The sequence below is a fragment of the Bison bison genome, unplaced genomic scaffold, assembly GCF_000754665.1.
Source record: "Bison bison bison isolate TAMUID 2011002044 unplaced genomic scaffold, Bison_UMD1.0 scf7180017864363, whole genome shotgun sequence".
In the NCBI taxonomy this organism is placed as follows: domain Eukaryota; kingdom Metazoa; phylum Chordata; class Mammalia; order Artiodactyla; family Bovidae; genus Bison; species Bison bison.
In genome coordinates this window covers 5,337,671-5,359,559 of record NW_011494935.1, presented here as the reverse complement: position 1 = coordinate 5,359,559, position 21,889 = coordinate 5,337,671, and the positions used below count along the sequence as shown (strand labels likewise).

The window sequence follows — 21,889 nt, the reverse complement described above, 5'->3', positions numbered from 1 at the left end:
ATCAAGCATTTGGGTCTTGATTTGGATTTTGGGGGAAATACAAAATTTAAATGGATAGAGGTTAGAGGAAATTTCTACAAAGGGTGCATGCCATCATAAGGGGTTCAGAGACAAAAAATAATAATAGTTACTATTTATTGAGCACTGTCGATAGACCCTTATTTATGTATCTCATTTAAAATTCCTAACAGTCCTACAAGGATGCTGTTGTTGTTGAAGTCTTACAAGGATTGAGCCTTACAAGATTGATTTGCTCCAATGTCACTCTGCTGTCAGTGATGAATTTGAATTCAGCAAGGCTGAATCCTAGAATCAGAAGTTCTAGCCCCCAAGGGTATGCCTCACAGAAAGTAATACTTATGCAAATCACTAAGTAGTCCGTGGGAACAAGTGAGGACGAGTGGTAAAATCATGTATGGTTATTATGGGATATAGGCAGAGGAGCTTACATTTGACCTTAAACTGAACTGGGATATATTAAAGTTTCTTAATTAGAAAAGTAGCATGAGAGAATAATAGTTTTGTGGGAAGATTGAGTTGCAATGTGGGAGAATCACAATAGTTTTCAGACCACAATCAAGTTTGTAAAAATTATTGTATTGCACAGTATTTCAATAAAGTGGTCTACGGACTGACCACAATGGCAAAACGAATTACCAGAGGAAGAAATCCACCATTCTGGCTAACTTTGATATTTCTTTTTCTTACATAGTGATAGTGGTTGACATTTATTGAGTGCTTAGGATATGCCAATGATTTTTAAGTGCTTTTCATGTATTAGTTCATTTAATACTTGTGATAACTCCATGATGTATTATTATTATTACTCCCATTTCACACATGAATAAGCTGAGGCAAGAGACATATTAAGTAATTTCCCCAAGGACAGATACACTCTTATATAGTAAAAAGACTGGTATTATAAACCCAGTCATTCTGGTTCAGAAATTTGTATTCTTACCTACCACTCTGCTATCTCTTCTATGCTCCACTGACTCTAATCTGTACAGGTTACATTCATAACCTGTCTTAGGTGTAAAGCATCTAATTATCCTGGGGCTTCACTGGTGGCTCAGTGGTAAAGAATCCACTTGTCAATGCTGGAGATGTGGGTTCCATCCCTGGGTTGGAAAGATCCCCTGGAGAAGGAAATGGCAATCTACTCCAGTATTCTTGCTTGGGAAGTCCCATGGCCAGAGATGCCTGGTGGTCTACAGTCCATGGAGTAGCAAGAGAGTTGGGCATGACTCAGAGACTAAACAAAAATAACAAAATCTAATTATCCTAAGTCAGCATTTCCCAATGTTTGAGTCACAGAATGTCAACAAGCATCACTTGAAGAAAAGGGTTTGGGGCAAATATGATTGGAACACACTAGATTAAATGCAGTTCAGCAGTTTACCTTACCTTGGGACTGGTCAGAGCTCTAACCCTGCCATTCTGGGTGCCTTGTGAATTTCCACACTTTGGGAAATGCTGGTATAAACTGTTATTTTCTCTAACATTTATTCTGAATCATCTGAGCTATTAGGAAATCAGAAGACTTTTAAGATGGCGTAAACAAAAAGATATTTCAAAAAATAGTATTTAATTAATGTATCTTCAAAATAACTGTAATGATGTGTCTCATGGCCTCTTTATGCTTTTTTGCTTCTATAGGAGTTTGGCTGTCAAGAGTTCAGAAATATTATATAATATCTGCAGAGCTCTACAGACTTACCAATTCCCATCAGATAGAAGAGAAAATCATGTTCATTTGGATTGGGAAAAGAGAGAGCAGGTATGTATTCATTTTATTCTCACTCTTGGTAATAATTTAATGATTGCCTTTTGCAGTGAAGCCGAACCTTTCCCACAGGTGTTATTTCATCCCCAGTCTAATTCTGGTCAAGTATTTGCTCAGCTTTTATACACATTTCTCCTTTTTAACCAAAAATAATTCAGAAATTGCAGTGTTTACAGCTATTCTATGACAGTCCTGGCGATCCAGAAAGCGAACATTCTTCAATCAATATGTCCTCCTAACTGAAATATAAGGTAATTCACACTATTTGAATCACAAAACATAGACCAAGGCAAAGGAATAATTTCAGTGATGGAACAAAAGAAGACTGCAGTCGTTGATAACTATAAACAGGCCTGGCCTGAAAAGTAAATGGGTATTTTCCATTATGTAAATATTATATATATATATATATTACATATGTATGATATATTGCTTATTATGCACATAGAGAAACACAAAGATATACCCAGGGCACTGCAAATTACTTCCTAAAAACCTAATCCATATTTTTCCTTTCAAAAGTTAAATTTAGAAAATACTCCAGAAAAACCAAAATTGCAGAGTCACTTACCATATCATGGTCTGAAACGGGTCCGAAACTGGTGACGAAGATGTCAGTCTTCACTTCAGTTACACGCTCTGATGAAGCAGGAAATTGGGACAGTGAATGTCTATCAACAGCCCTTATTAGATCTCACAACCATATACTCACACCCAAATGGGAAATTTATTGGCTTTGATTAGCTATTTCTAAAATTGCTCCACTGTGTAGTCCTGATAATTTACTGCTTACACATGAAATTTCACAGTGAATATTTTTCAATGGAGAAGGGAGCCTAAATATGCCACTCTGGGAGACAGATTTTATGGAGAGGTCAGATGATTCTTAATGGATTCTGTAAGAATGGACACACTTTCCTGAATGATACCAAACCATTTCATGTTGTAATAAAAAATATGTTAGCATATGGGTATGATTTAAGCTTAACTATTCTTATACAGCCTGCCAGATTCTCCAGGTATTTAGGCTACACTTGGGATGTATATAGTGTACTGTAGCAAGCTTTATTATGGCTTAGGCACTCAAGGGTGTGTTTTATAAACGATTTCTTTCTGGAATTAAATCGTAAGTGGATTATCCAAATTACTCCCTGGGAAAAAAATCTGACAACCTATGCAAGTATCTTCAATTTTGAGGACAAGAAGCACATATTATGGTACAGCAAAGTTCATTTAATAGATTCCATTTCAAGCTCAATGTAATTTTATGTTAGTGGCTCTGAGGCATATATATCAACCAATAAAATGTATGTAGTTTGGTGACAACCCAACATAGATTTTTTTTTTAATGTTGCTTGTATAAAAGGAAACCTTTGTTGAGAGGTGAGAATGAAAAAGATGACTTTTTAATTTTCAACTTTAGCTCTGAGAAATAACAGTCCAGTATTTTAAACAATTCATTTCATTGATCAGGATATTTGTATCTTTGGTATAGTATATTAAAAAGTTGACCCAATACATGCAATAATAAGTTCATTTGAAAATCAAAAATCTGATCCCCTAGCAATTCACTTGTAAAGAGTTAAACATTCAGTATAAATTTGGCTTGTGGAAGTCATGTTATACACATAATGTGTATCTCAAATGATAGAATAATTTTGAGGTGGAGATAGTCCCCTCCATAAACAATCCATTATTTTTTAGGTTTTGTTCCCTACCCCCCAAAATTTCATTGGCTCCAAAATGCTTAAATGAGCCTGCTGACATAATAATTATGTGGGGTTTACTGATCAGTGTTTCAAAATAAAGAACATAGCTTGAGACAAAGAGAATAGAGTTGTGGTTTTAGAACTCATTTCCAACCTCAACTTTAACATCCAACGTCCTGCAGCAACCGTGGAGCTTAAGAAAATAGCTGTCAGCACTAAGTCTGATGGACTAGCCACTTGCCTCCCACACCACGTTACTCTTCTCACCTTTTCCAGCAGTCATTCCCCAATGCATACATCTCTCTCTCTACTGCACACTTTATTTCCATATATACATATATGGAAATATATATTTGTATATCTGTTATTTCTTAAGAGTCCAGCAAGAGCTCACACTTTATTAGAATGTCAGAATGACTTTCAATTAAAAATCATAATACAATGAAAACATGCTATCTAGTCACAAAAGCTGGAATTCATCTATTCATTGGGCTCATTTTCGTCCTTTCTCTTTCAAGATTTCCCTTTCTAGATCAAGTAAAACAACTCATTTTGTTCTTGAAGTTGAATTTCAGTTCTTTCCAGATTACAAGCTATAAGGTTTATGATGAATATCTTATGGCTTTGAGTGACACTTATGGAAGTAAGATTATTTCCTTTCTTTCATTTTATTTTTATGGCAGGGACCTATCATTAAATGCACACTTACTTGGGGAAATACGTGTCCCTGTTTTCAGACTTGCAAGTGCTACGTGGCATGGGACAATTCTTTTGGACTCTTTTATCAGTATTATCTATTTCGGGAGTGTTAGGAGAAAATGAATACTCCCCGAGGTAGCTAGCTTTTCAAATCTTGGCTTACCAGATGCTTTAGGGGCAACCAATATGCTTTTTTATTAAATGCTGAGGAGGATGTGGAGAAAAGGGAGCCCTCCCACCTACACGGTTGGTGGGAACATAAATTAGTGCAGCCACTATGGAGAACAGTATGGATATTCTGTAAAAAAACTAAAAATAGAACTACCATATGATCCAGCAATCCAACTCTTGGGCATATATCCAGAGAAAATCATCATTTGAAAAGATATATGCACCCCAATGTTCACTGTAGCACTATGTACAATAGCCAGAACATGGAAGCAACCTAAATGTCCATCAACAGAGGAATGGATAGAAAAGAAGTGGTACATATATACAATGGAATATTAGCCATAGAAAGAACAAAATAATGCCATTCACAGCAACACGGATGGAGCCAGAAATAATCATGCTGAGTGAAGTCAGTCAGAGAAAGACAAATATCACATGATACCGCTTATATTGGAATCTAAAAAAAGAATACAAATGAACTGATCTACAAAACATAAATAAAGTTACAGATGTAGAAAACAAACATGGTTACCAGGGGGTAAGGAGGTATGGGCTGAATTGGGGGATTGGGATTGACATATACGCACTACTATATATAAAACAGATAACTAATAAGATAACTGAGAAGTTACTATATAGTATAGGGAACTCTACTCAATAGTCTGTAATGGCCTATATGAGAAAATAATCTAAAAAGAATGGTATATGTCTATGCACAACTGATTCACTTTGCTGTATATTGGAAACTAACATAACATTATAAATCAACTATATGCCAATAAAATTTTTCTAAAACTCTGTTCTATCATAAAATGCTCTGAAGAAGTGAACTTGCCAACTATACAGAATATTTCTCTCTGTTGTTTTTAGATTGTTAGCAGATGATTCCATCTGTAACCTGGGGGAAGCAAGATAATCAGAAGACTCACTTTCTATACTTTCCCTTCTAATATAGCTCCCTTGTCACATGTTAAAGTAGTTTTCTTTTATTTGTCATCAGTGAATATATAGTGGGAAAAGAAATTACCATTGCTGTCAAACTGCTTATTATGTATGCTGCTGAAAGATATGTCTTGGACATTACCATGCTAATTTCTCTAACAAACCATGTTTTAAATGAATGTGGTCAACGTCATCTACCCCTGTGTTTCCAAAACTCACTTGGGAATGCTACTGTAAAACATTACAAAAGCTTTAGAGTAAGCATAAGCCCAATATAACATATTATGTCATTTACAAAAAAAAAAAAAACACTTAATAAAAAATATAAGTCCATAATTTAAGTTGAGACGCTTCAGTAAAATGTTTTTAAAATTTAAATACCCTGAAATATCACCATCCACATAAATTCACTGTTAATATCTTGATGTATTCCCTTACATAGTTTTTTCTATTCAAATATATACTTAATGATTGTCCTCAAACCACATTCTCACTCAGTTGAGTACAATTTCAGTGGCAAAGAATAGAATCCTTTGACCAAAACTGTCCTTCATTTCAGCTCACCAGGGAGTCCTTAAGTGGCATGTGAAGTCATTCTGCTTTAAGATAAACATTTTATAATCTGGAGTGCAAAGGTTCAAGCTAGAGGGTCATTGTGAAGGAACTTCAGCCAAATTATAAATAGTGCCATGCTTAACTTGCTTTTTGACAAAATAATGGTGGTTTGAAATCCAGTCCTCTTCAGATCAACCAGGCTTAAATGGAAGATGCACTCATACTCATGTGTTTTGGCTGAGAGCTAAGGCAATTGTTGAGGAACCTTCTTTTTCCCAATTCTAGAAAAACTTTGTCATCTCCCCCCCTCCCCTCCAGTAAGAATTTTATATTTATACATATATATAAAATTTATTATTTAAGGAACAATAGAATTTAAATCACATTCTCTAATACCAGACTTTATTGACTTAGCATTAGACTCTGAAGTTATTAGAAATATCTAGAAAGTATTCAAGGCCTTTCTATGGATCACATGGGAAAAGTAAAGAATTTTATGCTTGAAATATTCTATTTGAGAGCATACAACATGAGGCAGGAACTTCTAATGAAGTTTAGCTAGGAAGATTACACACCTAACCAAAGTTATACATGAATGAACCTCTTATGTAATGAGGAGACTGTCTGCAAGTGGAAATCAATTAAAATAACTTAGTTGGAAGAAATGTTCAGAGACTAATCAGCAAGTAATTTTTTTTCCAATCCAGTATTTTTGTCACAATAATCCTCTGTCCAGTGTAAAATAATCAACAGATTCTTTAGAATTAGTATAACTGTATAACAGTGTTCAAGTTTTCAAAGGATAAAGATGGAATAGAGTTATATAAAATGAAATTATGATGGTGGTTATTGTTACAGTGATTAAGGATATCTAAGACAGTACATCAGTGTAAATTGTTTATGATGATTAAAATCATTCTTTAAACAAGCACCCCCTTCAAAGATATGTTTCACATACAACATATACATATTATTTATATTACATATATGTGCACACACATATATTCACAAACACACATATATGCATACACATATGCGCATACACGGTTATAACCTCTGTAACAGCTAGACAGCAGTAGATCTGTTTTTACTAGGGATTTCCTACAATGTTGATATCCTGCTGATAAGTATTGAAGTAACAGATGTTTTGAAGTGATAATTCAAAAAGATGATTAGCGCTTGAGGCAAAAATCAGAAAAGCAGTGTAGTATAGTAAGTAGTAAGCACATTGGATTAAGAGTCAAAACACTTGGATTTTAACTCAGATTTTCCTAGAGAACAAGCTATGTGATTTTAGGCAATCCCTTAACGTCTCTTAGACTATTTTATTACTTCTTCAGTGAAGAAATAATACGTGCACAGTCAACTCCATTCTATTGGAGTGAAAGTCAAATAGATGTATTTTCTGGGTACGTTAATTTAGTCAACAAATGTTTATTGAGAGTTTTCTATGTGCTAGGAAGGCACTTTTCTAGATAACAGTTAATACACTGGTTAACAAAAGTGCAGTTGTTCCTGTTCTTCTGCAGCATATCTCATAGTCTTAGGTAGCACATATTTTAGGTAAATAGGTTAGAAACATAGACAGATAAACAGGTAGGTAGGTAGATAGAATTATACATAGTTGTGTATAAGCATATATGCACGAATTACACTAGTTAATGTCAGATCATTATAAATGCTCTGAAAGAAGATATGGCATTTGACTTGTGACCTAGAAGGTGAGAAAAATTCAAGGATGAACAGATCCAGGCAAAGACATTTCAAGGAGAGGGAAGAATAAAGCAAAGATCTAAAGCATAAAAGAAAGAATAAAGCAAAGATGAGAATAAATGCTCTTTGTTTAAGAAAGTCCATGCATCTGGAACTTGGTGATGCTGATGATCATGGTATAAGATGGCACTCTGGAGGTAAGAGGGTCCACACTTAAAGAGCTCTTTATAGAAGCAGGTGACCTTTGTTCTAATGTAATAAGAAGCTTTGGGGTAATGAAGTGAAATAATGTTACTTGTGGTTTAAGAAGACAACTGATACTTTGTAAAGAGTGGATTGTAAGAGTGACTAATTTTTTTTTTTTTTAAATGGAAGAGGGAATCAATAGTGAAGAATTGTAGGTGGTATTTTGTTAGGGGTTCCTATTACAACAATTTGTTTAATATGGCACTGCCCATATTTTCAATGGAAATGCTGTCTACAAAACCAATACAATATTGTAAAGTTAAAAAAAAATAAAATAAAAATAAAACCAAATGAAAGATTTTAAGACCAGATGGTGCACAAAACCATTAGCTACGCAGAACTCTAAAGGAACTAGACCGTCAGAAAAAATATACACATTGCAAGGAGGTGTACTGTAGCATTTATCGCCTTGTAGACAATGCTATGGCACCCACTCCAGTACTCTTGCCTGGAAAATCCCATGGACAGAGGAGCCTGGTAGGCTGCACTCCATGGGAAAAAAAAAAGAAATGCTGTCTACTAAGGAACTCAGAATAATAGGAACTCAGAATAATATTCACTGGGCCCAGTTCTGTGTGCTTGTAACTTATGAAGGAGGTTTATTGCCTCCTTCAAGCTACTTTGCTGCTGTTAATCCACAGAGGCAGTCACTATATGGGGTCTGAATTGGCTAGCATTAGTCATTATAATAAAATATTTCTTAAAACCCCACTTTGAAATGGTCCTGTTTAGAAATTGAAAATATTTTGAGCTCACTACATAACCATCAATTTATATTCCTGCTGTCTATGGGGTCGCGCAGGTTCGGACACGACTGAAGCGACTTAGCAGCAGCAGCAGCAGCACTGGACAATGTTTCAGCTCCCTGACAATCTGCCTGGAGCAGCGTTTTTACTCCTTGTCCTTCATTTCCATTCCCTTAACTCTTTACCATTTTCCCCTACCTGCTACTGTAGAGCCACTTAAAGTTGGTGATGCAACTGCTAAATCTGGATATGGAATAGAAAATCCCATTTTGAAATGTCTAGCCAATACCTGGTCCTTTTGTGTTTTCAGATTTCCCGAACTCAGATGATATAAGCATCTCCCAGGGAATAAAGGTAAAGCATATTACAGCAGACATTCATCTCTCCTCCACTGAGAATGTCCCTCCTTAGCTCCTCATATCATGGCATTTCTATTGGGAGAGGGCAAAGCTTTAGAAAAGGATGTGATTGCTGTATTGGAGAAATGGGTTTCTTTCAGTCTGTATAAGTCTTGATCAAAATTGCCTAATATGCAATAGCTTTGAGGCATCATACTTTCTGTTCCCATTATAGAATTTTAATTATATGAGGATAATAATCTTGGAGGGATATGACATCCACTTAGGACTTGGTTTTAAGTTTTTCAAAATGGCAGAGTCCGTGACTATGAACAAGAAGATTCTCAACTCAGAAACACTGCAAGCACAATTTTTCAAATTCAGAACTCAAGTTCAAGCTGTAAAACACCGACCATCTAAAGAATATATTTATACACACACACACACATATATATATATATATACATATATATATATAGAATAGTTCACATTCATTCTAGTATCAAGAGAGGAAATGTTAAGTATATAAAAAGGTCAAAAGTAACTGCACAAAATATAAACTGCAGTCGTTTACTAATAGTTTGGCCTTTATAACCTGAGCATAGTCTCATAGGCTACATTTTATCTTAGGAAGTGCTTGGCACAATGATCTATACACAAAAAGGAAAAATGGAAACAGGGAGTTTTAAAACATGCTAAAACATTCCTCTGGGCATCTCATTTGGATTCATTAGACAAGCTGGCTTCATGAGCTGACTGGATCTCTTAGCCAGTAAAGGTTAAAAGGTGTTCTCTGTTCATTTTAGCAGTTCTTCTTGTGTCTTTGGTAACTGCTCTTCCTCTAAAGTTCAATTGAATTATGGACTGTCTAGATATAGTATTTCAGTGGAAATAGACTGCATTAAGCCAAAGTCTGAGCATCTGCTCCACACCTTGCATTAAAAGCACCAGACAAAGCTATAGCAAATTCAAAAAGAAGAATTCTAGAGTGGAATTTCAAAAGTGAATAAGAAAAGCTATTAATTGGTAAAGTAAATGTATCAACAGCAATAACAAATACTGGAGAAGTCTAATATTTTAAATTGTTTTGGGGGTACTGTCAGTAGTTTACAATCTTTTTTTATTGAAAGTGAATATATTGTGACGTAATATCTTGTCCTCTAAATTTTTGAAATTCTGGCTTTTGAATATAAATACAAAATGTATGCTTTAAGTTAGGTAAACATGGATAAAATGGTTGCCTCTGATTTCAACATCACACAGCATATAAAAGCATAAAAAAGATGATATGAATATCAGATTTCACCTTGAGATAAAGTCTAGTTACCTAAAGTTTATAAAGTTGCACAAAATTTCACAGAAGTTAATCTGATTTTTTTCCCCTTAGAGCACGCTTTAGTGTTCCACCTTGAATTATTTTGACATAAAGAAACATAACCCAAGATGCCAAGTTAATTCCCCAAGGAGCCAATACCGCTTTGCCAGCAGCACTCATATCCAGTCCGGTCTCCTTGCCTGGTGGGAGACACTTATTATCTTAAAGCTGAGATCTCCTGCAATAATTAGGCTAGAGGAAGTCTAAAAGGTCTCATACAGGCATAAAAAAATCAAAAATTGGGAAAATCAAGAAGATAAGGAGTATGCTTTGAGGCATAGATTGTTTATCAAATAGTATATCAGTGCTCAAATACCTTAAGAGGAAATCCCAGCCATATTCCAGTTATAAATACTTATCTAACTGATAGCTTCAATTAAGTAAAATCTAAAACAACGACAACAACCCAATTCTGTAACACAGGAAAAAGAAGAAAATCTTAACTAAATATGTTAAGTTTATAGTAGGAATAAATAAGTAGTTTTGCTGGTGGCTCAGTGGTAAAGAACCCGCCTGTAACGCAGGAGACGTGGTAGGAGCCTCAGGTTTGATTCCTAGGTCAGGAAGATCCCCTCGAGTGGAAAATGGCAACCCACTTCAGTATTCTTGCCTGGAAAATTCCATGGACAGCCCATGGGGTTGCAAAAGAGTCAGACACGACTCAGTGATTAAACAACATCAGGAATAAAGTCAATTCTCTACCTACATCCCTACCTACCAATTTACTTCTCCCATCCATCTGGGTTTGTCACGTGATGAGTACACATGGGTATTCTTTCACTGCAAAGAGAGACGCAGCCTGTCTAAATGGTGGGGCAGAGAGGGCGGGAAAGATGTTACTGGAAGGACACTGCTTCTCCTTAAAAACCTGAAAACTTTCTTCAGAATGCAGTTTTGGATCTTGGTTTCTTACCCCTACTCCTAGAGTGCAGGGAAAGCCAATGTGATAGTGGCTGAAATTGTACCCAGATAGGTGTAATTGGTGGGGGGGAGCATCGTTTAATTTTTTAGAAAGTTGGAGAAAATTTAGGCTTCTTTAGTTTTAGATTCACAGCCAATAAGGAGAAACCTTGAGAAAGATTTCCTCAGAAGGTGTTTGGTTTGGTCTTGATTTAAAATGAAAAGAGGGATCTTGATTAATCAAGGAACACCTTAGCCTAGCCATACTCGGAACACAGACGCCTCTCCCGTACCAGTTTCTCTAGCTGTTCTCCTCTGCCTCTCCAGCTCTCTCACTTTTCTCTATTCTTTCTCCTTATTTTCAATACCCTCTTTCAATACCCTCTTGCTCTCCTTTCTGCTCTAACCTTTCCTTTCTTATTTTGCTTTTTTTTTTTTTTCTGGATTTTATGTCCTCTCCTTTCTCAACCATTTTATTCTTTTGTGGTAACCATGCTTTAGGCACAAGCCTTTCAAAAACATTCTTCGGTCCCTGGTTGCAAGGAAGAAGGAGCCCTCTCTACACCTTGCCCTCAAAGAAGGCAGTATTAGATGAGAATGAACTCAACAATCACTGACAATTTTGATTTTATTCTCTGGCTACAGACTATTTCAATTCAAGTTTATTTAAAGACTTCCTTTCTTAATTTTGTACTTAAAATATGAATTTGCCAAATGTTTTTCTCTTTATGTCCCTGAATAGAGGATATTACTAGAATTCCACACACTATCCTTTTTAGTGTTTTCTTTTTTAAATTAGCCTTCCAGGATATCATTTTTTATGTTGTCCTTAATTTTTTTTCCCCCTAAGGATTGCTTTTGACCCTGAAAAGATAGTCTTTTTTAAACAGTTATACAATAATTGCAACCTCCTATCATGTGGATGAACCATGTTATATATTTGTTTCTTAATTTTTGGATCTAGGGTGTACATTTCCAAAGAGTAACGTTACACCTTTGGATGCTGTATGTGTTTCTAAAAAACAGGTCATGATGAAGCTGCATGTACTAGAGTTTCCTACATTAGTCTCAAGTCTTAGCTTATCACGTTTCTATATTTTATCAAGACATTCAGAACAAAATATCTCTGCCTTCTGCACAATGTTGTTATTTTTATAAAACCAGACTTTTATCATAATAAAGAAAGACAGTGGGCTCCTTTCTCTTGCAAGAAAAGATTATTCCAGCTGTGATCATGAACCTACTATGAGGAAATTTTTACCCCATTTATAAGCTAATGATAATCTTTCAAGTATTGCCTCTACGTAGTTTTTGCATTGAAAAGCAAATGAATCATGTAAAAAATTGATTTTTATAATGGAGAGCTACTACAATGCATGTTAAATTTAGCTTACCAGAAATCTATGGTAAAGACATAGAATTAAATAATTCTGTAGAAATGTATGTAACAGATAATTTCAATTTATAGCATCCAAATATCATGCATGATGTTAACATTTTTTCTCTAATTCTATAGCTGATTATGTTTATAAAATATCTAAAAACCGTGTTTAATATTTAAGGTTGTATTTTTCTAAAGGCAGATGAACATTCTCAAAATGTACTTAAACAAGTAAATGGCTCTGGAGATAGGGTAATAAACACTTAAAACTGAAAAGGCACTCCAAAAAATGACAAAAATTAAGTTAGTATTAAAACTTTTTCATAAATCTCAAATCCATCAGATTGAATTGCAGTATGTTCTAGAATGACACATAAAACAGAAATAGAGGAGTTATTTAGGCTACTTTTAAATTTGTTTTCATGTCTAGCATAACCTCAAAATCACCATTTCCAGAAATCACAAATATCAGAAAATCCTTTTTAAAAAGAATAAAGCAGGCCCATTTTAAAACTTTTTCCTGAGCCCTTGAATCCTCTACTATGGTAGAGGACATTATATTCACTTCAATTAAAAAGAATATATCTTATCTATATTTAGCCTACCATTACTCTGTTCTTTACATAACTATTTTTGCTATTCTGAGGGGGTTAAATAGATAATATATTAGATTCCATGAAAATTGCTGCCTGAATTAATGTAATTGCTTCTGTATCATAAATTCACTACTATCTTGAGTCTTGAAAGAGTAGCTTTTCAACTCATTCTGAGTCTGTATTATATATTTTCCAGGTTTGTGGCTCTCCAAGATTTAGGTATACATATGAGGAGTAGGTGAAATGCTTCCTACTTACATGATATTTGATTAAAGAATTAACATACACATTTATTAAAGTTATTATACATAATTAAATTTAAATGAGCAGTCATGGGTGTGTTATCTGTACTCCAAATAACAATACGACCACATAGCTGATTATTAAAGAAGGTGTGTGTGTGTGTGTGTATGTGTGTGTGTAAAATTGTTTAACAAACTTAAAACTATGCACAGAACTTAAAAGAGGATACTCATATTCACATGTTAAAGTATTAAACGCAATTTCCTAAACTAGAATGAAGATAAGATTTTCTAGATATATTATAAAATTCTAAAGATTTTCTATGGATTGATATGGAGAAGGAAGATGAATAAGTAAAGAAATCAGATGCATGCCCATTTGTAAAAGTTATTATCACTATTCTGACTTTCTTTTTGTCTGTTCCTCCCCTACCTGCAGTCTTTGCAATTTATTTCAAATTTTATAAACTAAGAACAATTTTCCTGAAACCACTCTAGACGTTTAGATATACACAGATTTTATATTAATACAGCACACAGACATTTATGCACTCTATTTTGTGACTGATACATTTTATTCCTTAATACTTTTTCAAAGAACTTCGTAAGGGGAAACCAAGTGGAATACAACAAACCTGGAGGAATTTGTATAGCATGTCCTAGAACGAATGCTTGAGATTGATAGGAAAGGACATCTGGTAAGACCTTTGACATATTTCTGAATTGCGCCTTTGACAAAGGAGTTTCCGTTAAACCTCTGAGACATTAATGGCATTTGGCGGCCTCAAAGCAGACCTACGACCCATACCCCTGTGATCACACTACCTAAAGTATTAAAACGAAGATTCTAAATCCATGATACCATTCTGTTTTAAAATCACAAATTGAATTCTTAAGCTTCTTATTCTTTGCATATCTTTGCTGTCTAGATGGAGAAGAGATGAATTTCTTAAAACTGCCATTTCATAGTAACTTAAATATTGCTATTCAATAGTTTCAACAAATGCTCTGGAGAAAGTACAGCATAAGTTATAGTTGGGAGTCATACATTCTAACCTTTGTTTCTTATGTGACTTTGAACAATAATTCATTTCTTTGCCTCATTTGTTTTACTCTGAGATCAATATTTTGTTTTGACTTCATTATTCTTTGCTTAACTAAATAAGATAGGTTGGTTATCTTATTCAAAGGCTATTTAAATACATGTGTAATGTCTTGTACTATTTGCTTTTGTTGTTATAAATATTGTATTATTAAGTGCTATCTTCTTCCTGAGTAGAAATTCATTAGTAAACCAATTAACTGGTATACAAAGAAAAATAAATTTTTACTATAGAAAATTACAGTTTAAATGCACCGAGATAAAAAATACTACCATCTATCTCATTCACCTTTCGTCCCAGAGATGGGGTTAATCTAACACAAAATAGTGGATCCGTCTGTAATATTCCACAAGAAATGTTTACAGCAACAGATTCAGAGATATTTTAATTGAATCCAATGCAAACAAAGCAAGGTGGAATGAAATAGCAGTGCAGTCTTTGGGTTGGAAGGGAGACTATTACCTGCCTTTCTCCCTTGTAAAATCAAATCATACTTGCAAACGATTATGAATGTCAAGTAAATGTAACATTACTTTCATGACATTATGAGAAGTTTGAATTGCCTTTTATCACGTTGAGTATGTGCATGGGATGACCATGGAAAATTGAATTAACATTGGGCAATCTATTGAAAATAGGATGAGTCATTACACTACATGCTGTCTCTCTTCTTACTTTACCATGTAGAAGGAAGCAATGCTTTAATAGTAAAGCTTAGTATTGTTCTCTAAAATAAAACACAATGATGCTACTCACCTCCTAATCCCGGTCTCAGGCGATTGTCATAACCATCTAGGAGTCGGTCCAAAATCCTGGTGAAGACAGTGGTGTTGTCTTTAAGTTCATCTTGTAATGAGGGTTGTCCATAGCTGAAATATTAGAGGCAATAGCTAAATTATACATTTCGACTAAAACCTTTTTCCAAATAAAGCCTTCTGCAATTTTTTCAACTTCCTTTCTATTGAGTCTTAATTTGAAAATTCCTTCTGGTAAAGTAAAAAAAAAAAAAAATCATAGCTTAATTCTTAACATTTTCTTATATTTGTTCTCATAGATGATATGCTCTATATTCTAATATTTCTAACTATGGAAGGAAAATTAGAGGACCTGAGTTGTCTCTTTACCTTTATAATGCTCATTGTGTGTACAGAGTTGTAATGCATGTTTTCTCTGGGCAAGCAAGAACATTAATGCACACTACTGAAAAACCGAAATCTGGGAAACTTCTTCCCAAATTAAAAAAATGTATTTATGAGCTACCAAAATAATTAATAGCTCTGTTTTCATTTAATATGTAGCATAATCCTAAAGTTGCATCTACCAACATCCCTCCCTTCGTCCACTTCCTATGTTTCTTTTGTGGTTTTTTACATTCTTTAAGGTGTTTAAATGAGAAAAATAGATAGAACGTGTTACTTATGATAATAATTTGTTCACATCAGTATGTAATTTCTATTTCCATTAAGGTTTATGAACCAATAAACCAAAACTTTTTATAATTTGTCTATTCAAACCTCTAATTAATTGAATTTTTGTCCTTGTTGGTCTTAGAAGTAAAATATACCTTGGAAAAGGTAAGAGCCAATATTCTTAACTTATGGTTTTACTAAGCAATAATGCAGGATTACTGTTTTAAGAAAGCACAGCTATTTGTGAGCAGAGTTTGAACTAGAATCCAGTTTTCTTTAACTTTTAGTCTAAAACATTATTTTCATTCTTCTATATCAGAGTAATTATTTCGGTTTAATTCTTTCTATGTGAATGTCTAGTTTTTAATCCCTTATCATTACTAGTCTTTGAATTTTGATCATGTAATAATCACAGTTCAAATATGCTATATTTATTGTATCAATCACATTATTATCTATGCTCCTTAAGTCATTTTTTATGTAATGATTAAGATGACACTTCCAAAATACTTTGGGAGAAGAGTCTTCTATTTTAGGATAGATCACACTTACGGATACATTTCATTGATAGCTCTGACCTTGAGAAAAAATGAATATAGAGTATAAACTAAAAAACTGACATAAAAATATCACTCTCATACTTTCTACGTAATATGCTTTTGGTTTCTTACTTGTGTGTTTATATTACTGATCAATCTAAGAAAAATAGTAACAGTTGAAACCAAAATTCACTTATTTGACAAAAGCAAGAAATATAATCAAGTATCAATTAAAAAACAAACACTGTTGTTTAGGTAATTAATGTTATATTGGTACAATGCAAAACTTTTCTGATAAAATTTTAATTAGCTATTATAACTAAAATCTATTCATGAATATGAAATATATTAAATGTGCCTCTTTGAACAGTTTTACAGTATCACAAATTCAACATTAATACCATGTAGATTGAGGGTTTACTCTCTTTTTGCAAAGTTAAAGATCTTCCTGGTTTCTGAAATCAAATTTTCAACAAGCTCTGTGTCTTCTAGGATGTTTCATAGCAGATGACAGCAGTAAAGCAAAAATAGTTTTCTGAAGGCAATTATTTTTAAAAACTCATTGTCACAAAACCTACTGCCATGCATGCATCTTTCAAGGATACTAGAAGGTCATCTTGATAAAGGTAGAGAAGAAATGCTAGCACACTTTGAGTTGTGAATAGGGCCTGATCAAGTATTCTAAGGAATAAGCACTAAAATAAGAAGGGGGGAAATGATGAGGTGAAGTGACATGACAGAGCATATTAGATTATTGCTAATATGATTCCCCTAAAATGGAGTGGTCTATTACCTTTACCTGCATTTCCTTTGTTTTTATAGCGTATGTCAAATTCAGGAAAGGCTTTTCTCCCCCTGGTTTGATTTTATAAATGTTGTTCTCACCAGTTGTTTGCACTGGAATACAAATGCCAAAAGAGTCTTTTCCCTCCCTCCCAGCAAACCATTTCTGCTCTGCCAACTGGAATGATAATCATTCTTTTATGAGATTTTCTTAATCAGGTTATACTTCATCTTTAATTCTCATTTACTATGTAATTGTCAGAGAATAAGCCTAAGATAAAGATCAAGATTATTTATTTGCTATTAAACACTCATGCCAATGTAATGTCTCCTAAACTGAATATATAATTTATAATTTGTAGAGAAATGTCAGATACAGTACTTGATTTTGATTCCGTATGAGCCACTATATAATAAAAAACTGTGCACTAACTCCATCTACAGGTCATCACAATAGTAACACTTCATATAATTTTTCAAAAGCAGTGAGGAACCTTTTACTCCTCAGATTAAGAGTATCTGACAATAATACATTTCCTGTTCATCTGGCAGTCATTATTCACCATGCACAATAACAAACATTAAAAATGGACAACTCAATTGAAAAAAATCCTCCTAAGTCCTTATATTTCCAGACTATTCCATCTCTCTGCCTTAACTTGTAAGGATTCACTTTTCATTACATTATGGAGAATCTTGCATTTTTATAGTATGGCTAAGACTTTGGCCACAGGAATAGATTACACTAGAAATGTAAAAGCAGATAAAGGAGAATCTGAAATACTTGGTCATTTATATCTTTGCTATTATAATGTATCTATATGCTCGATGGGATCATTAGCTAATATTTTGAATATAGTTAATCATATTATTACATTTTTCTCATAACTTGTATCCACAGTAAACTTAAATAGAGAAGTTCAGTTTTATCTTCTGTTCTTAAATGTGTCTAGTATACTCTACTTCTATTAGTTATACAAGTAATAGATTCAAAACAAAATGCACATGCATTTATAAAGAATTATAACATTCAAATTAAAAATATTATTCTAAAGTTTCTCCTTGCACATAGTCAGAAGTTACTCTATGATCTTGGCAACTAGTTAGAAATTTTCTTGTTGGAAAACCAACTTACATAGTATGCAGATATTAATTGGGGTAACTTTTTTTATGAATTAGGAAACTGCATGTTTTGTTCAGTTACAACTGAGCAGTGAAAAGTTCAATTTAAGAATTAAATGGTGAATTAACACATTCCTTAACAAAAGCGTGTTAAGTGTATTCTGACTAACATGCAAATAAGATGATTATTTTTTCATACTGTTCCACTTTATTAGCTGGAATTTTATTGCAGTTAAGTTTTTTTAATTCCCTTAGTCATGAATTTATCCAAGGTTAATTTTCTTCACTCTGAAAGAATAAATGAAAAGTTACAGAAATTCTCATGCAGATTTAAAATAAAGGGTCCCCACCTTCTTCCAGTCAGTGTGCTCAGAAAGAGGGTCCAGGCCCAAAGGTAGTCAGAGAGACCCGGACTTTTCTTCATTGCGGGCTTGTGCAGCTGAAAAGTAGAACAAGTAGAGATCAATGTCTCTTGCAAGAAACATCAGGTTATAACCACTAGGGCTGACTGAGGCAGTTCAGATAAATGCTTTGAAGTCAGGAAATGACCTCACTGGGATATGACACCTCATTGGAAGCAATGGAAACCTGGACCATCCATTCTCCACTTTCCCTTCCATTTCTCCATTCAGAAATATAAGTGTCTTAATTTCTCCTGTAAAAGAATACAAGTTGAAATGCTCTCAGGTGATAATATTGCTCAACATAAAATTGGGTTGTTTTTTTCTATAGGCTTTATATTTCCAGTATAGTTTGAATTACTTTCCTCTTGTTTATCATCTGATAAATTTGACCTTTCTGATTTGAGTTCCCACAACTGCACTGTGCATTAAAAATCTTCAGCTGGTGTCTGCAACAGAGAGAGCATGTCTGGGGGCTGTGATGGGGTAGGTTAGTATGCTTTGATGACTGAATTCATCTTGAGGTTCTGGATACACCTTGATTTCAGAAGCAACTGCTATTTATCTTAAAAAAAAAAAAAATCATGAGATACACTGTTGAATCCTGAAGTCGTGCTTGTAATTCTCTGCCTGTGATTGCCTTGTTAAATATGCTCACTAATGCTTCTGTGGGGCTAAAGGACACACTTTATAGTCAGTCCATGTGCTGGTCTCTCACACACAAACCACACTCACATAAATGCACACAAACATGCCTACACATATCTTTTAAGCCCTCTTGGATTCTGCCGGGTTGCTGCTAGAAAATGTTTCATCTCAAACAGATGGAAACTGGAGTGCTTTGCTTTGCATGAATAAGGGAATCTTTTTTTCCCTCTTAGGTAAAGTGCAATCAATCACCGTCTGATTGCTGAATTTAGACTTGGTAGTGGGATGCTGGAAGAATGGAGGAGTCTGGAAAGCTTAGAGAATTTTTAAAATTATAATCTATTTGTGCAGTTAGTTTTTAAAAATAAGTGCACTACCTGGAGAAGGAGAAGATATGGTAACACTCTACTTGAATGTGCTATAATTGATTCCAGTTATGAAAATGTTCAAGGTAAAATTTGTTAGCACTTCCCTGAATCCCTCAGGAGGGTCCGTGATTAATGGATTGCAAGTCTTTTAAAGCATATTTTTTATGAGACACTCTATAGTTTAATGTGGTATGCCTTTAAATACATCTACACAAATGCTTTCCGCACTCTCTGGGATCATTTATATTAGTAAAAATAATTCCAAATGGCAATGTAAGCAATGAAACATAATTAAGGTGCTTAAAGTGGACAGTCTAGATCTAGAGATAAGAACTGTGAGATTCATAGTTTTTCCCTAAACTAGTGACTGCTTTTAACATAGAAGAGCTGAATAGGACAAGGAATATTGGATAAATATCCTCATGTTAAAATATTGCATCAAAATTGCATAATTATATTAATCTTTTATTAATCTTCAACATGTTATGAAGGAAAAACAACTTCCCCTACCCTATTAATATTTGTTGATCTTTATTTAAAAAAGAGTAATTCCCGAAGGAATAAATGAAACAAAACAAAAACCCCAAAGCAAGATACCATTGCTTTCTGTCCTCTTCTGACATTTTAAAAAGAGGAAAACAAACCTATCATGGCACTTGAGTTGTTGAGTAAGAAAGTTTCTTGCAAATACAAACATAATAGTTTAAAAGAAACGCTAAGCTGTCTCCTAACCCTTTTCCACCTTCAACCTCCTCTCATCAAACACACTCCAAACACCCATATCCCATGCCACCCACATCAAATGAGAACTTGAGTTTTTTCGTGTTCAGAATGGGAGAGACCCCTACACCAGAGGGCATTTCAGCAGCGTCCACCGGAAAGGAGAAAAGAGGCTTTTTTTTTTTTTTTTGTCAGCCAGGAGCGTGCCTTCCCTAAGATATGCAACGTTGAGACAGGTTTTCTATACCAGCGTCTTAACTTTAGAGGATGCCCCCACAACGCCCCTCCCCACTTCACCTCAGCTCCCTTTTGCCAAAAAAAAAAAAAAAAGACCAAAACAACATGTCACCACCCACCCCGCGAAATACATTCAAATCTGCCTGCCAAAGGAAGGAAAGAAAATAAGACGGAGAAAATAAAAATAATGACGATAATGCCCCTAGACCGCTGCGGTTTTAACCCTGAAAGAAAAACATTCGTTGTGTCTACCTGCTATGTGATCAGGTTCTTGTCCTGTTCCCTCTTTCTCTTTTCCCTATTGCATTCTGGTCTCTCCAGCAAGGAAAAGGCACGTTCAAAGCTCTGCGTGCTGCGGTCCGAAGCCGCACTTACCTCGGGCCCCCTCTGGGCACAGGATCGCTCCAGACCCGGGAAAAGTCTGCGAGAGAAAATCGTGGAGAGCTGGAAGCCGGCGCGAGTCCGCGAGTCCGCGAGTCCGGGCGCGCCGGCAGCGGAGGGGCGTCCTCGCTCCGCCGCTCACTCACTCGGTCTGAGCGGGCTGAGCCATCATGGACTCTGCGTGCTCCTTTGCTGAAGATTTCACACCCGAATATGCTTCCCTATATTCCAATCTGCAGCTATACAACAAAAGATTTTTCTTTACCAAGACAGTAGTAATACGTCCCAGGGCAAACCGGATGTGAAATAGGCGGTGACTTCATGCCAGAGAGATTTTATTTTAGAAAGGAAGGTGGTACCAGCCTCTGGATCTGGAGACCAATCCGCCCATTTTTTATTTGCAGCACAATTTAACTTGCACCGCTCTGGCCCTAATCCCCTTCTCTGAGCTGCAGGCTCAAATCCTTCTACAATCTGCTGCAAGCTTTCCCTTTTTGGGGGGGAGTAGAGACGGGGGAGGGAAGAGTAGAAAGGGTTAGAGGCACAGGGACTATCCTCAGAATCTCTTCACACTTGCAATGTACGAACCCTCTATTTTAAGGTTTGCCTATTAAAAATACAACCGATCAGTATAACTATTCCACCTTTGATCAAATATTTAACCACTGCATGCATATGAATGGATGCAAGCTATGAGACAGGGAGGTGGAGGGTTCCACATGTGGAAAGCGCACTCTCTTCTCGCCTGTCTCGCTCACACGCACTCCCACACGTCTGGG

At 35.0% G+C, this 21,889-nt stretch overlaps 1 protein-coding gene across 2 annotated transcripts in view; it reads right to left on the bottom strand.

Moving 5' to 3' along the window:
* GABRA1 (gamma-aminobutyric acid (GABA) A receptor, alpha 1) overlaps window positions 1-21,403 on the bottom strand; it is a 56,423-nt gene extending 35,020 nt beyond the window's left edge. Inside the window, exons 1-4 of one of the 2 annotated variants that reach the window (XM_010855337.1) lie at window positions 21,105-21,403; window positions 18,706-18,794; window positions 15,259-15,371; window positions 2,358-2,425 (exon numbers count right to left, since the gene is read on the bottom strand). In XM_010855337.1, coding sequence (XP_010853639.1) covers window positions 2,358-2,425; window positions 15,259-15,371; window positions 18,706-18,779 — 255 coding nt within the window. In that variant the 5' untranslated portion in view covers window positions 18,780-18,794; window positions 21,105-21,403. Of the gene's footprint in view, window positions 1-2,357; window positions 2,426-15,258; window positions 15,372-18,705; window positions 18,795-20,981; window positions 21,045-21,104 lie in introns of those variants that run through there. The other variant, XM_010855338.1, reaches the window with a different exon arrangement.
* Between the last annotated feature and the right edge of the window lie 486 nt (window positions 21,404-21,889).